The 15,374-nt window shown below is 40.0% G+C and overlaps 2 protein-coding genes across 2 annotated transcripts in view; both read right to left on the bottom strand.

Annotated features, from left to right (window-relative positions):
- Positions 1 to 667: 667 nt before the first annotated feature.
- Positions 668 to 7,709, bottom strand: BLOC1S4 (biogenesis of lysosomal organelles complex 1 subunit 4). The gene is made up of 5 exons (XM_041476711.1): positions 7,454 to 7,709; positions 7,069 to 7,140; positions 5,820 to 5,921; positions 4,984 to 5,118; positions 668 to 1,653 (listed from the first exon to the last, which is right to left on the bottom strand). Exons 1-5 carry the CDS (start codon positions 7,664 to 7,666, stop codon positions 1,555 to 1,557), a joined length of 621 nt encoding a protein of 206 aa, XP_041332645.1. The 5' UTR covers positions 7,667 to 7,709; the 3' UTR covers positions 668 to 1,554.
- A 981-nt stretch (positions 7,710 to 8,690) lies between these two features.
- Positions 8,691 to 15,374, bottom strand: part of PARD6G (par-6 family cell polarity regulator gamma) — a 65,075-nt gene continuing 58,391 nt past the window's right edge. The window contains exon 3 of the mRNA XM_041476706.1: positions 8,691 to 11,467. Coding sequence (XP_041332640.1) covers positions 10,608 to 11,467 — 860 coding nt within the window. The 3' untranslated portion in view covers positions 8,691 to 10,607. The remainder of the gene's footprint in view (positions 11,468 to 15,374) is intronic.

Below are 15,374 nucleotides of genomic sequence, written 5' to 3'. Positions count from 1 at the left end.
CAAAGTTGCTCTAAAGATAACTTTTTTTTTTTAATATACCAGTGTTAGTATGTTTAAGAATACTTGACTGTAGCCTTCTGTTGCTACACTGTGTTATTTTATTAGATATTTATGCATACACTGAAAGGCACCACGCCTTTTAAAAATGCAACTGTTGCTCCAGTGGAACATCTGAATAATGAATTATTTATGAAAACAAGGAGGATGGGAGGGGAGCCCTGCTTCAAAGTCACGTCTGTTTCTTTCTGCATGTTTATGTGATTATTTTCTTATGTTAAAATTCAGGTAAGTTTTACATTAGAACTACTTTTGGAGCCAACTAACTTTGACTTGAAAATCTTTGTTTTAAATTTTAATAAATGTTGCTTCAGATACTGAAGATGTTTAGAACTCAATCCCGGCTGGTCTTTGGAGACAGGATCTATTAATACATAATCTCTGCTTCGCAACTTCATACCTGTTTTGTGCATGCAACATGAAATCTAGAGAAATATTGTTTCTCTAAAGCATTCCTCCCAGACTTGAATTTTGAGTATTCTAGTGAGTTACACTGGCAACAGAGCAGCAGAGGTAAAACTTGTTCAGAGGAATACATCAATTTATGATTAACATCTGCTAGGTTGGTAAATACTGGTCTGGTGAAATGCAAGACCACAACAGGTGTTAGCCAGCTATTAGTTTATTGATAATATAAATTGCAATCAGCATGGGAAGCCTCAGTATCCACAGAGAGTTGTGAAGGAAAAGCAATCTGGTCAGGTGCCTGACTGAGGTTCAGTCCAGGGTCATCCCTCTCCAGCTTAGATTCTTGTTCTTTTTGACAGCAGGTTTTATACATCTATATCTCTCCCTCTATATATACAAATTTATTTCATGCCCACCTGGTTACACATCAAACAACACAATGATGCAATAATTAAAAGATTGGGTCACTGTGATCTGAGGATCATCAGGGGCAGGATGTTTGCTTTGTGAACTGGGACTACATCACAGAGATTGAGCCATGTCCTTGATTTCTTGATGATCTTCTATGTCCTGCCCCTGCAACAAGTACACCCCAATGTGGTACATTTCTCTGTACAAACTGCAGGGACCAGGCTTAAAACCTTGGAATAGATGTGAAACCTTATGCATAGTTTTTCTTTCACCTCAATCAGCACATTATGAAAAAAGACAAATAAACCCTCATCCTTGTGGTATAGCTATTTTACACTTGCAGCAGCACAGATATTTATGTGTTAAAAAACTTATATACAATTGTATGTTTCCTATTATTTCCATTATTAAAAAAAAAAATGTAATGCAAAAATATTCTTAAATTCCTTCCCTAAAATAATCTGAAAATTTACATGGTGTTTTAGGAAGGCTTTTGAAATAATGTGCACAAAGAAACATTACCTGAAAATATTGCCTGAAGGAAGACAATGACAATCAGAATGGCAATATGCCATCAATAGTGCTTATAAAATGCAGCTGTTCTGAGGATGGCATTCCTTTTGTTCACTTGGCTCACTCTATTCTGGCTGATTCATATCAAACCCAAAGCAAAAATCATCAATAAGGTGCTTCATTAAGACATGGAAAATAGTCTTCAGTCTTGAAGAGGACTGGAGGTTCATAGAGTGTCTGCTGCTGTCGTGAGGAAGACGATTTCTGCAAATTAGAGAAGTTTATTTTTCGCCTTTTTCATAAAGCATTCTAAAACAAAGCCTGCAGAGCTAAAATACAGAAGAAACACCTTAAAACTTATCTCCTTAGTTGAATGAATTCTTAATCATAGCTCAGATGAGTCCGGCATGTTCCTAATGTTAGTGAAGAGACACAGCCATTGACCTTTGCCATTCCAGCACCTAAACAGGACCCAGTCCTGGAACACATACAATATGCCAGCACTGCATGAGCCAAACTATACCATCCAGCTGATGGGAGAGTCATTGTAACCTTCATCCTTTCCAAGCCGTACACCTTTACCTTTTTTGCTCCAGCCTTCAAATTCTCCTCAGCCGCTTTATTGAGTCAACTCTGGGCCTAGGTTCTCATTTAGTTACTCAAAAAGTCTTCCTACAGGAACACACCTAGCAAATTATCCTTTCAAGAAGGTTGCTGCTCCTGCTGAGCTTCTTCATAAGACACAATGTTAAAAATAATCTGGTAGTGGACCAGAAAAGAGCTGTTAAACTGTTTTTCAGGGAAGGTGTACATGTTTCTTTTAAATATTAAGTGTACAATGTTTTGCTGTATCGAATGGCTCATTGAAAGAGACAACATCAAGGACCACTAGTGACTACTGTGTCAGCCTTGCTACGTGTGCATAATGCTGCAACACAGCGCAGACACAGGGTGTTTTTAATGCCTGACATTAAATAGAATGCTTGAAATCAATATTTCACTCATTAAAAGTTCTTTTCAACTAATAAAAAGATTTTTATGAACTATTTGGTAGAGCCCTGTCAGTCTGGAATAAGGAAATTAACCTTCACCAATAATAAAAGTTAAAAGTACACCAAATATCATTGTTTGATAGTCTTGGAGTTTATAACGGTCTTACAACCTCAAAATGAAGATGTAAGTAACCATACCTACAAGACAAAGTGGAAATTTCTCAATATTCAGTTGAGCTGTATACTTGTACTCCATACGAAGTAAGTACATATTCTCCTGCTATATACAAAATTGCTGATATATTAAATTATGTCTTTAACATTACAATGCCATTGATTTCTGTAAGTTTGTTTTGCCATTCAAGTTCCAATGAAATTAAAAAATATAAACAAAGATCTGATCTATAAACACTGTATATTATCAGTGTTTCCATATCACAAAATTTGTCAAATGTAAAAGACCCCTTCAAAATCAAAGTTCTGATTTTTAAAATAATTTCCTGGCCTGTACTGTCCCATCAGATAACAACCTGCAAGCAAGGTTACAGGTTTTCTGTAACTCTTGATGTGGATTTAAGGTGCTGTATTTGCCTCTGTGCAAGAAGGGGGCAATTTCAATCCAGTGAGGAAATTTTATAGGCAGGCACAGCAGCCACAATTGCCTAAGTACACATTTATGATCAGTTATTTTTGCAGCTGCTTAGCAGATGTTTTTACCTTTTGAGAGTCTACATTCTTAGCGATATTAAAAGCCTTATATTACTGTTCTTTACACTGCCTGGTATTCACAAGGGAAGAACTTTGGGCAAAATCTGAAAGGGAGATTATAAATACACATCTTGAGAAAGAGAAAATACAGCCTTTGTGTAAAAAAACAGATACATTTAATTGGGAAGAGAATGAGGGTACCTGAGTAAATTAAAACTAGCAGTAAAATGTGAACTACAGCTACAGTGAAAATCATGACATCAGAATAACCTTCTTTTCCAAACACGTATTTTACCACTGATGTATTGAGCCAGTTAAATATCAAGCAAGTGGAGAAATCTCTATAGGCATTTTCATTCACACATGCTTGTGTTTACTGCTGGAAGTAGGTATTTTACTGTGCAATACCCAGAACCATCGAGGAACAGTAGCCTGCCTTTTAGTGAATCAAATAATGCCAGTAAGTTCTGAGTGTTATTTTATTGCTATCCATAATCAAACTAAAAAACCACCGGAGATGCCAGGTTCCCCCTCCTGACACTTTCAAAGATTTTCTACCTTTTAAATTGTGGAAAAAGTGCTAATTTGACAAAGTGTTCCCATACAACACTAAAAAGCTTTGAACTAGCAAAACTTTCTTTGAACTAGCAAACTTTTCAAGTGAAGACTGTAATTCCTTGGTTAATAACTGTTTATAGAAAAAAAATGGAAAATACTGTTGAATATTCTTCAAGGCAACTTGTGCAGGTTTTTTGTTTTGTAACTGGCCCATAAAGTGCAACTTTGTGTTGTTGTTTTTAGGGGTTTTTTAAAATAAAAACTGACAGAACTCTAAACTTAAACACCAAGGAAAATGAAGGAATGAGATGAGAAATTAACTAACTTAAAGACTGCACAGTAAACAGCAGTGAAGAACAAGTAACTTGAACTGAGCCTTAAAAAGACAACACATGTTCTTTTGATATATATATATATATTTTTCTCTGCTGCCGTATATGCTTGGACGATGTAGGAACAAAAATACCTCGAAAAGCCACAACCTTCTTCCTCTCCCCTACTATAAAGCTATTTTTTTCATCATTCTTACCAGAACACAGAAAACTGAGTAAATACAGAATGAATATACTAAAAGATAAAACAATCTTTGAGTTGACAAGATGCAAAAGAGTAGAACTTACAAATGGTGTACTACTAGGTGATGTCAAGAAGCATCAGGAATTCAAGTGATTTTTTTTTTTAACCAAAAGATTATTTTGAATCCCAGGTACAATGCCAGTTTGGTGTTAGGTAAGGCATCTCTGAAATATACCAGAGAGAGTGCTTCAAGCCTTTTGTAAAGGAACAGTCCACAAGGAAAGATGGAGAAAACTGCATCCTTAGAAAGCTTACCAAGGTGGTAACACGATTATCCAACTGTGTGGACTGAATACAAATATAACCTTCATTTTAAAAATACTGTGCAGATTAGCTTTAATTTTCTTTTTTGGTAACATTTGTGTGGTGATGCTATCAATGCAGAAGGATCCTTTAGCACTGTTACCTGTACTGGCTCTTCCTACTTGCTTTGCATACCACCAGAGATACAGGGGTACTTCAGTATAAAGGCTTGTTCATTATGTGCTTGTTTGTGTCCTTCACATTCATTTCTTTGTGTGTTCAGCCCTATTTTGCAATGTTACACAAATCCTTATAAGAAATTAAATTTTTAAGTTTGTTTTTTTTTTCCTTTTTTTTTTTAAAGAAGCCTGAGAACTCTGTAAAAAACCTAATAAAGTATATTAAAAATGTACAGCTACATTCATATACATGTGCAGCAAACTTATTATTATTTTAATCATCTGGTCTAGTAAGCAGAGCAACTAAGCTGGTCACATGGCAGCAAAAGTTTACTTACATTAAGGAAGGATGGCATGCTGATTGTGTGCAAGATTTTCTTGAACGTGCTTGGAAAAGCTCCAAGGTCTGTTTCTGCCTTTATGACCCGTTCTTCCAGTCCAGCTACACTATTCCCAATCATTTTCACAAAAGCCTGGTGTAAAAAAAAAAAACAAAACAACAAACCCAAAATAAATATGACACTTTCCCTAACAAAATAAAACAGGACTGTGTATTGCAAAACAGTGGTGAAAGATCCATGGCTTAAATGAGGAGTGAAAAACTTCATGCTCAATTTCCCTTCTGCCTACAAGTCCATTTTAATGCTAGAAATTACTTGAGATACTTAAAAGGCTGAAAACCAGATAAAATATAATAAAATAATCTTCCTTTTTCAACTTACCTTTCAAATAACTAACTCGGATTTTTCAGAATCTGCCTTTCTACTACCTACCTTTCTACTACCAAAAGAAACACCAAGGATCTGAACCACAGGCTTGAAGTTTTATTAGGGATCAAGAGATCTCTCATTTTATTCGTTTCTGAAACTTTGAAAGCTAACACAAAAAAACTGCCTTGCTTCAAACAGTCAATGAACAATTTCTTTTTTTTTTTTTTTTAAATATGTTACAAAAATATCTAAAACATATCTGGAATTCCCACAGTCCCCAGAAATTCTTCATAAATGTAGTCCTCTTTATTAACCCTGAAGTACTGAACCCAGCATGGACATGGAGAGCACAACTCACCTGAGTTCACTCCACATGTGTACACATACACACACAAATATGCAGACACTGATTTTTTTCCCTCTGTTAGGAAACAAAATGCATCTAGAAGACAGCAAATACATACCTCCAGTTTGTCAATCTTCCTATATATCTGCCTCATCTCTGTAGCTTTTGTGTAAATTTGAGGTATACTTTCATTGACAACTTGAGAGGAATCACTTCGAATCTAAAGACAATGCAAAGAAATAATACAAAAATCAATTAATGAAACAAAATGTTTAGCAGATTTTATTCTGGAAACTAGAACTGTCCTCCAATGAACAGCCTAAAATTTAGAGTTTAAAAATACCTGAATAAATTAGTATAAAAACACTAGATTAAAATCAATACACTATAGCTTTTTTGTATAGTTTCTAAGTAACTTTGAAGTAAATGTATTTTGCAGGGACTAATATTTACTTTTATACTTATATTAAAGGTAGGCTAATACAACCTCTTCTGAAGTGATATACAACATTTTCTAAGACACACTAAATAAATATATTAAGCTAAAAAATTTGTCTTAAGTTTTACTACCTGTACTTTTCCTCACGTTTGTTAAAAAAGTCAGGCCACAAAGATCTTAGTTTACTGGTACTAAAAAAAATCCCAAACCTACAACACAGTTGTGCAGGAGAACCATATGTGCTACACTTTAAAAGACAGCCTATCTACCAGTACAGCTTACAGGAACTTTCCATTCAGTTCCCTCATCTAACCCTATGAGAAAACTGAAAACAAAGCTGCCTTTCTGAAAAGAGGGTCCCCTAAAGACAAATCTAGCTTTGGTGGTTTGGCAACTCAGATTAGATAGTTTCATTATGAAACCAACAAAGGATGTCTTTATATATTTTCAAGAATAAGCAGAATATAAAACTGTTCTTTTAAACAAGAATACAAATACAACTACACAAATAGGCAGTTAGAAAATATTTCTTCACTGAAAGGGTTGTCAAGCATTTAAGCAGGCTGCCCAGGGAAGTGGTGAAGATATTTAGAAGATGTGGCACTTTGAGACATGGTTTAGGGATGATTATGGCAATGCTGGGTTAATGGTTGGATTTGATGATTTTAGAGGTCTTTTCCAACCTGAGTTCTATATGATTCTATGATTATATAGCTATATGGACAGATTTTGGTCTGACATGAAAGCTTGGTAGTTTTCATCCATGAGTTACCTGATTACCAAAAAAAGTCATCTAATTATCAAACGTGTTTTCATACTGGAACACGCCTAGACTAAAGGCTTCTTTCTCTCTGTGTCTTATTTACAAACCCCAATTAAACTGTGTTTAATCTGACTTCAAAAACAACCACATTCAAGTTATACGTACCATATCCAGCATCCCTACGAATTCATCCACCCTGGTCAGTAAGTCTTCTAGACTCTTGTCTAAGCTTTCTATCTGCAAAACAGAGGTCTCTTAAAGTGCTTGAAAACACACACACACATTCACAAAACCCCGGCCAGTCTCACAAACAAGACCACCGAGTACTCACAAACAAGACACCGCTCAGCCTACAGCCAGTCCCACAGAAATCCCACAGGCTTTTCCCTCTCTCGGCTTCGTTCGGCGCAAGGGACGCGACCCCCGGCAGGTCCTGTCCTGCACAGCCCCAGCGCAGGAGCGTGTCCAGCTCCAGAGGGCTGCGCTCCCATGGCAGCCCTTCCCTGTTCCCGGGAGCTGTGCGGGACCCCCGGCCCGGTCCCTCGCCCACCTGCTCGCTGAAGAGGCTGCGGTCGGCGAGCAGGTACGCGGAGTAGGCGGCGGCGGTGGCGCTGAGCGACGCCTCCGAGGCATCTTCGTCCTCCGCCTCCCCGAGGCCGGAGGCTCTGCTTTGGCTCTGGGACACGTTCCCGCTGTCCGCGCCGGGGCAGGCGTCCGACAGCTCGGCTCCAGCCCGGTCACCAGCGCCGGCAATCGCCGCCATCCCACCTCCCGCTCCCACCGGGATGCGCCGCCCCTCACATGACCGGGCGGGCCGGCGCAGCCGCGCTGCCGGCAGGCGGGGCGGGAGCGGCCCGGCCCCGGCACTGCGAGCGGGCGGAGCTCACGCATCGCCGGTGCCCGGGCAGGGAATCGCGCTTGGCTGGAGGAAACTCAGGCTCCGCCGCCTCCGAGCCGCCCCTGCCCTGGCGCCGGGACAGGAACGGGGCTCCGTCTGCGGGAGCGTTTGTGGAGAATGTAGCCTTTAGCGAGGGCTGGCGTGCCGCTGCTCCCTCAGCCACACACCCTCAGACCCCGCTCGGCAATTTAATCCCGCTCCCGAAGGGACCCCGGCCCGCGAAACGGGAGCGGCTCAGCCGCGTTTCCAGGCGGATTCCTCCCGTTACGGCGTGAGGGGGGAAGGGAGCTCACGGCGAGTGTACAACATAGCTCCACCTGCGGTTACGGGGCTCTCAAAATAGAAGCTGGGTTGTGTGTGTGTGTTTACTTTCCCCACCAAGATGCTGCACAAAATGTTTGCAGGCCTTAAAAGTTATTTCACAAAGTGTTGGATCCAAGGCCGACACATCAACAGCTGGCTGTTGTCAGTTTGTAATTTGTACATGTGTGTGAAACAACTTACGCTTCCTCCCTCCTGCGATGAATGGGGTGGAAAGTTTGGACAGATTGTACCAGAACGCTTTCTATGGGCAGTGACAGCCAGCAGGCTGCGGGCAGAGGGGCACAGAGTGGCCATCAGAGGTATCCTGGCCTCTTTCCATGGAGCCAGAATTACCCCTCAAAGCCCAGAGGTCTGCAGCAGGCCGTGCTGTGAGGAGGGTAGGAAGCTACTTGGTTCCCATGGAAATGAGAGTAACAGGAATCTTTAGTAAAAGCAGCACTGAGAAAAGATACCGCACTGAAATAGTTGCATGGTTGAAGAGGCACCCAAACTGGATAGCTTGTTTTCATAGGGAGGGGAGATAATTCCATATAAAATGCTTGAGGCACGGGGAGAAAATACCGAGTAGAAGTAAGACAGCGAACATTTTATTGCAGACAAGGTCACATTTTCATCAGTTAACTAAGGTAAAATGAGTAACTTCAGCCAGACAAATCCACTTATTCATAAAAGTAGTCTTATTTAAGGTGTAACAAGTTTTTCTGGATAAGATGGTCTGATTGACTGAAGCATATCCAGCTATTCATTTTACTGCACCAATAATCAGATTTATTTTTTTTTTAATGAAAACCTTTGGTCAAGTACAAACACAGTTTTAAGACGAACAGTATCAATGTTCTATTCTTACTGTGCTGGGAAAAATAAGTACAGCTCTATAGCTGCTTTGATACCTAGAAAAGTTTTAATTAGAGTAAGTGAAAGACTTTTAAAATAAACTCTTAAAGCAAATCTAAAAGAAATAAACTAAGTTCAATGTCCCAAAGATATTTAACCATGAGCAGAAGACTGGTTGTTCCACAGGTATTCTAAATTAGTGACAATTAATTAGTCCACACATCCTTTTTCCAGCCATTACAGATTCCAAAATGGAATGTAATTTTTCCAAACCAAGACTCCTGAATTTTCATATTCATAAAATATTTAAGAAATGTCTATTCCACCATATAAAAAAAAAGCTTTAATGTACTACAAAGTTAAAAACAAAGAGCAAATGACACAAGCTAAAAGTAGAAAAATACATTTTAAAACATTTATATTTTGTTCCTTACACTGATCAAGATATAACAAAATATTTTAGATTAGACCACTTTCATAAACTCATGGTGTTTCCAGAAGCAGACAGGTACTGCCTCAACAGTCACTGGTCACGCACTAGATACCTGGCCACCCAGCAACGGTGTCTGACCTTCACAAATATCCAGAATATTTTAACTTTGTAAAAGTCCTGTGTAGACATTAAGCTTTATTACTGGAGGAGTCAAAAAATAACAGAACTAAGTTAGGCTTGAGAGTCAGTCAGCAGCCCTCCCCTCCGCAGGGCAATCTCTTGTCAAGGAAAGACCTTGTGGATTCGGGTTGCCCCAAAGGTACAGCAAGGACCTGTGTCAGCACTGAGGCTTGCACACCTAAAAACTCACATGAACCATGATTTTGAAAAAACAGAGATGATGCGGGAAGGGTGAAAAAAAAAACCCAAACAAACCAAAAAAAGGAGGTATCATCTAATAAATACGGTAGGAGAATACAGGAAGGCAGCGGCGCTGCCCCCGCTGCCGTGCCCCCGCCGGCCGGCAGGTGGCGCCCATGGCCAGGCAGCCGCGGCCACGGCCCGCGCCGCTCGCGGGAAACACGCGGGTTTGCATGGATATGGATTTCTATCGTTTCCTTTGGAAAATGTGTCTGCAGCGTCTCCCGAACGCTGTTACCACCGGAATAAGAAACGGCTGCTTTTACAGAGCTCGTCTGGGTTAGACATAACGCTGAAAAGACAGTGTAAACAAGTCGGCAGAAGGGCTGTATGTAACAGAAGAAGATGGGATAGCTATTAAGAAGCACTCTCTCCTTAGCTGGTATTAGAAGAAAACCAGATTCCACTTCAAATAGACATGTCTGTTACTATTAAAATCTAATTAATATATATGCATGTATAAATATGTCTACCCATGCTTCCAAACCCAAGTATATAACACTGCCATGGGTAGCCTGTAAGACTGCTTAGGTTTATACCAACTAAAACAAATTTGTGTTCTCACTTCAGGGCTGGGACATAAACCAGGTTTTGCACTCTGGCTTTCTCCTGACAAATTTTGCAGTGCATGATAGTTTTATGTCTAACTCCAGATGTCACATTTCCTAGAAAGCAACAATTTTCTGCACCCATGAGGTCTGTGAGAATGTCAGCTCCCTGTTTCGTGCACGTGTTGCACAAGTCGATTGTCCCAATTGGCACTTAAGACTGTAAGGAGAATTGCAGAAATTGCTACTAAAGTGTAATGACTGTTCCGTCCTCCTCGATACCTCCTCTGGGGATAACCAGACTGTGTCGGGGATCAGTTTTTAAGGAACTGAGTAATTTGTGGATGTTGCCATTGCTTTCTCGGCCAGAGCTGCTGTTGAGCATCAGGTCCCTTTGAAGTCTGTGGCTAAGGCTGCTGCCATTGATTCGAGAGAGGCTACTGGAAGTAAGGCTGTGCAGTTTAGGAATGTGTTGTGGCTCCAGACCACCCTCGATGACAATGTCAGCCTCTTCGTCACTCTCCATTTCATCAGGGTGGAAGTTCTGCAGCACGTGGGGTGTAGGCAAGCTATGGTGACTCGCAGTGCTGTCTGTAGACTGGCCAGAGCTACCAGACATCCTACTGCTCCGAATAATATTGTTCCTCTGGTTTGCGGGCTTGACCGTGATAATGAGATTATGGCTGTTGGCAATCATCATGTCTGTGACTTGGTCAAGAGTCTTTCCTGCTACTTCAATGCCATTGACTTCCAGGACTTCGTCATTCACAGCCAGCAAGCCTGTGCTCTCTGCCAAGCCACCAGGAACCATACGGGAGATGAAGATACCGGGAACTTTTTCCAGTCCGTGAGGAGTCACCCTTACACTGGTGCCATCGCGAATGTAAAACCCCAAGGGTTTCTCACAGCCGTGTCGATACAGCCTCACTCTCCTGTGTGTTTCGGGGAGAATGTCCACATCAATTATGGAAGACACTGGTCTAAAATCATGAGGCATACTAATGTTGATGTGGGGACGCCGGCGGAGGTTGTCATTGCGCAGTGTCACCAGAGCCTTCTTCTTCCTCGACAGCGTATTGGTCCCGAAATTGCTGTAGTCCACTTCATCTGAAAGAGAAACAGTACCAATGTATCAAACAGAATAATTCAATCTGCAGGCGATTTTCCTCCTCCAACTGGTTCAGTGAAGGCACTAATAGCAATATGGAAATAATAATAATATTTAAAAAATAATACTAATATGGGAAAAAATCAAATTGATTCTTTCATTTACTCCAATCTTTGTATCACTTTATGTCCATCAGCACAACACTCAGAATGAATTAATTGTTTAAAATGACTCCCCATACCTCTTCCATGTTTTGGAGAAAAGACTTCCAGCACAACACTCAGAATGAATTAATTGTTTAAATTGACCCCCCATACTTCTTCCACGTATTGGAGAAAAGAGACTTCTGATTATTAACTCTTGTCAGCTGTGCAGAAGGCAATTTCTTGCTGAAGCCTGATACACCATCTTAGACATGAGATCGTATTTTCAGAGCTGGATTGTAATCTTACACACACCTCCCAAGTGGGCAAGAAGCATATATGCATTCCTAACCTAAAAGTCTGAATTGGGGAGTGTTTTAATACCCGATAGACTGCCTTAACCTTAGGTACAAACAGGAAAGCACGAGTGCAAGAGGCATAGTTAGATATGTTTTCAGCCTAGGCTTTTCTGGTAAGGGAGTTTTGTTAGTGTGTAAGCATGCAGCCTGGCAGAAATAGAAGCAGGTAGAAGGAAACTCCTCTGCTTAGTCTGTATGCTAAGGATCACAGAATGGACACAGATTCACACCCATACTCCTGCCTTGAGAGCAAGATTCACAGGAAAATGCCTTTCTGGGGTCTCATTTTAAGGGATTGTTTAAATATTTCAGTCTCTGTGGCAGTTATCTCAAGGGCACGTGAAAAGTGAGCACCTTTAATTCACCCAAGTGAACTAAGTTATTCCACATAGGAAGTTCATGTTGTGCTTTGCACAAAAAATACTTAAGTCATGAAGTTGTTAGTGTACAAATTGCATCACTGCATCTCACAATAAAAATACTGTGCATATTTGAGACGTGAACAATGCACTAGCTGGAAAGTTATTTCACCAGGAGTTTAAGCATACTTTTCAGATAAACTAACGGACTTTCAGTTTATTCTCCTGTTGAAGATGAGCAGTACCATAAAAAGTACAATTACAGAACTGCCCCTAAGAAAATTGCTTCTGTGACAAATTAACCTTGCATAGCAATGTTTGAAAGAGTAAGACAAGACCTGATAAAGGCTGGAGGAGGGAAAAGGGTGTTAGTAAAAACAAGCTTATAATTGCATTTTTATGTCTTGCAAGGTTTCATTTTCAAGTCCTCTTTCAAGATGTATTATTGACAGACTCCAATTAAGTGACATTAAGTTACACTAATTAAAGGACACTTAAAAAAAAAGTAGTCAGTAGCAACCTGACCTAACTGAGCCTCCTCAGAGCAGGGTGTTAGATTAGCTGGGCTCCAGAGGTGGTCCCTTCCAGTCTGAGTTATACAGTGATCCTACATAGTCCTTTGGGATGGAAAAAAATAATTTAAAGACTTCAGAAATATTATTTCTGCATTCTCCTATGACTTATTTACACTGGCTGTAGTAAGCCTGAGGACATAAGGCATCTGGAAGAAGGTCATCCTGAAGAAAAAGTTTCTGTGAAATGAAGATGTTCCTTTGACAAATCTGTTAACTTCACATTCACCTCTTCTCTCTCTTCCCAGGATGTTCAGAGCTGTACCAGCCTCACAGGCCCTATTGTGTTATTTAGACCAGTGAGGCAGAGGATTGGAAGTCCTTAAAATCACCCAAACCCATCTGGTTTTTGGAAGGGTATTCACAGCCAAAACAGTGACTGTGGAGAGATGGCACCTTCTCAAGTCCACCTGGTGAACAGTCAGTGCAGTGACTACTCTTTTGAGTAAAGTAGCCAATTAGTGCAGCCAAAGCCCGGTCATTACTCCTCTTCTTCCATCAACTAGATCACCATATACTCATATATATTCAACTATTTCTGATGGATGATTCCAAAGGTTCACAACAAATATATTTCCTTGTAAAGTATGGGTGTACAAGAGTTATCTTTCATCACCACAGTCTCCAGCAGTGTACCCAGCTCACCCCCACAATTCACTGATAAATTTCTGTGACAGTCCTATGAACACAGCTTGAGGCTTCTAGAATCCAAATTCTTCCTTACTTGAAATACAGTGCTGTAGAACAGTACTGCTGTGCCTTAAGGTCCAAAAGAACCTTTATCACAAATTTTCAGTTCAAGATGACAATTAAAATTACACATGGGTTTGTGCATTTAAGACTGTCTCTAGGAGTACTGGCAAAATAAAACAAAAACAAAACAAAACCTGCATTCTTTAAAGACTCAGAAAATTAGAGAGGTCAGTACAGTTCACTGCACTGCAGGTAAAATGAAACACATGCCCTGGTTAGCCATCTATCCCCTGGAAGCAGGCAGGTAGCTGTTACCTCCCTCTCTCTCTGTAAGTATATTAATACTTAATTACTTTAAAGCAAACTTGCAAAATTTTTACCAAATAATTAGTCTGTGAATATTTGTTGACAACTGTTTGGTTGAAACTGCTTTCTTTCCCTTAAATTAACAACAACCTAGAGAGTTAATTCTCACAAGATGCAAGTTTGCGATGATAAAGTAGCAAAGTCACAGAAGTATGATGGCCCTCCTAACACATAAGTAATTACTGAAGCATCTCCCTTGAGATGAACCACCAGCAGGGCACTGGCACAAAAGAAGTGGTTGTTTTGTGCCTGTGACCTCCTCACCTGTGCTCAGCCCACTAACCAGTCTCCCCAGATGATTGCCAGCATTCCTAACCTCTGAACAGCTTCAAAACAACCACCCCCTTCAATAACAAAAAGCCCATCTCACCACAAAAATGCTAACTTTTTCCTCCAAACACAAAGTAGGCATGAGCAAGGATTACATTACAAGTGATGCAGGTTATCTTCACTGACTGTACTAGGATTTAGTATTACAGGGCTGGACCATGTTAAAAAATTAACTCCATATCCTGCTGATGACTGGAGTTTCTGTTTTTAAAACAGTGCCAAGCAGTAGTTTCCAACTCTGACTATAAATGGGGTTCTATATGAGGAAGATGAAATCTAATTATAACAAATAAAAACTCTTAAAAGCTATTACAGGTTGGAGAAATGAGGCTAATTTGAAGAGTTTTTAAGAAAAAATACTAACTTTATTTTATTGAAAAAAAATTTGAAGTTCAGAATACATGGTCTTTGACAATACAGGGATTATTACATTACTTGAATTCAAGATAACCTGCTCTCTAGTGGTTACATTCGCTTAAGACATAACTTTAAAATAAATAAAAAATAAAAAACAATAAAAGAAAACAAAACAAACCTGTAGAACAAAACAGCTACACCCTCAATATTATTTAGAACCGCTACTCTTGCTGCAGGAATAAAGCAAAGTATGTCAACTGAAATTTAACATCATTAGCTGTTGCTGTGGCAGCAGAAAGTCATCAATCCCTACCACAATGAAAATAAAACTTCCTTCTTCAGAGGGGAACTGAGAGCAGTTAGCCATCATTCAATTTTATCAACTATAGCGTGGTCACAAAAAGGTGACCAATACTAAACTGCTCAGGTCGCGCGTGTCAGGCTGAAATGGAAACTGTATCAGTGCATAATTTATGATGACACTCTTTTAATGAAGGTCAGCAACTTGTTGGGTTTTGAGTTTCTCACCATACAGGATTGCAAGCAGGAACGCCACTTCAGCTAAAGAAATGGCCTGTGCTTGATGCCAGGTTTCAGGCAAGACCAGAATGTACCATATGGAACCAGACAGAGCTCATTTTTTTCATTTGTTGCCATATCAAATTCCCCTTTTGCAGAACACAAGGGGTCTACAGAACGCTGCATGTATACCAGCATGAGAAGCGGC

Source organism: Pyrgilauda ruficollis, unplaced genomic scaffold (genome assembly GCF_017590135.1).
Source record: "Pyrgilauda ruficollis isolate IOZ18807 unplaced genomic scaffold, ASM1759013v1 scaffold39, whole genome shotgun sequence".
Taxonomy (NCBI): Eukaryota; Metazoa; Chordata; class Aves; order Passeriformes; family Passeridae; genus Pyrgilauda; species Pyrgilauda ruficollis.
Note: the sequence above shows the minus strand (reverse complement) of the source record. Positions and strands in the feature narration are given on the sequence as shown.

Bases quoted from the DNA above. Each gene is read 5' to 3' on its own strand.
- BLOC1S4 (XM_041476711.1), bottom strand. From the start codon at position 7,666: ATGGCGGCGATTGCCGGCGCTGGTGACCGGGCTGGAGCCGAGCTGTCG. The intron at 5,922-7,068 runs GTACGTATAACT...CATTGTCTTTAG, and splicing joins TCGTAGGGATGCTGGATATG to ATTCGAAGTGATTCCTCTCA. The intron at 1,654-4,983 runs GTAAGTAAACTT...TCTAATTTGCAG, and splicing joins GCATGCCATCCTTCCTTAAT to AAATCGTCTTCCTCACGACA.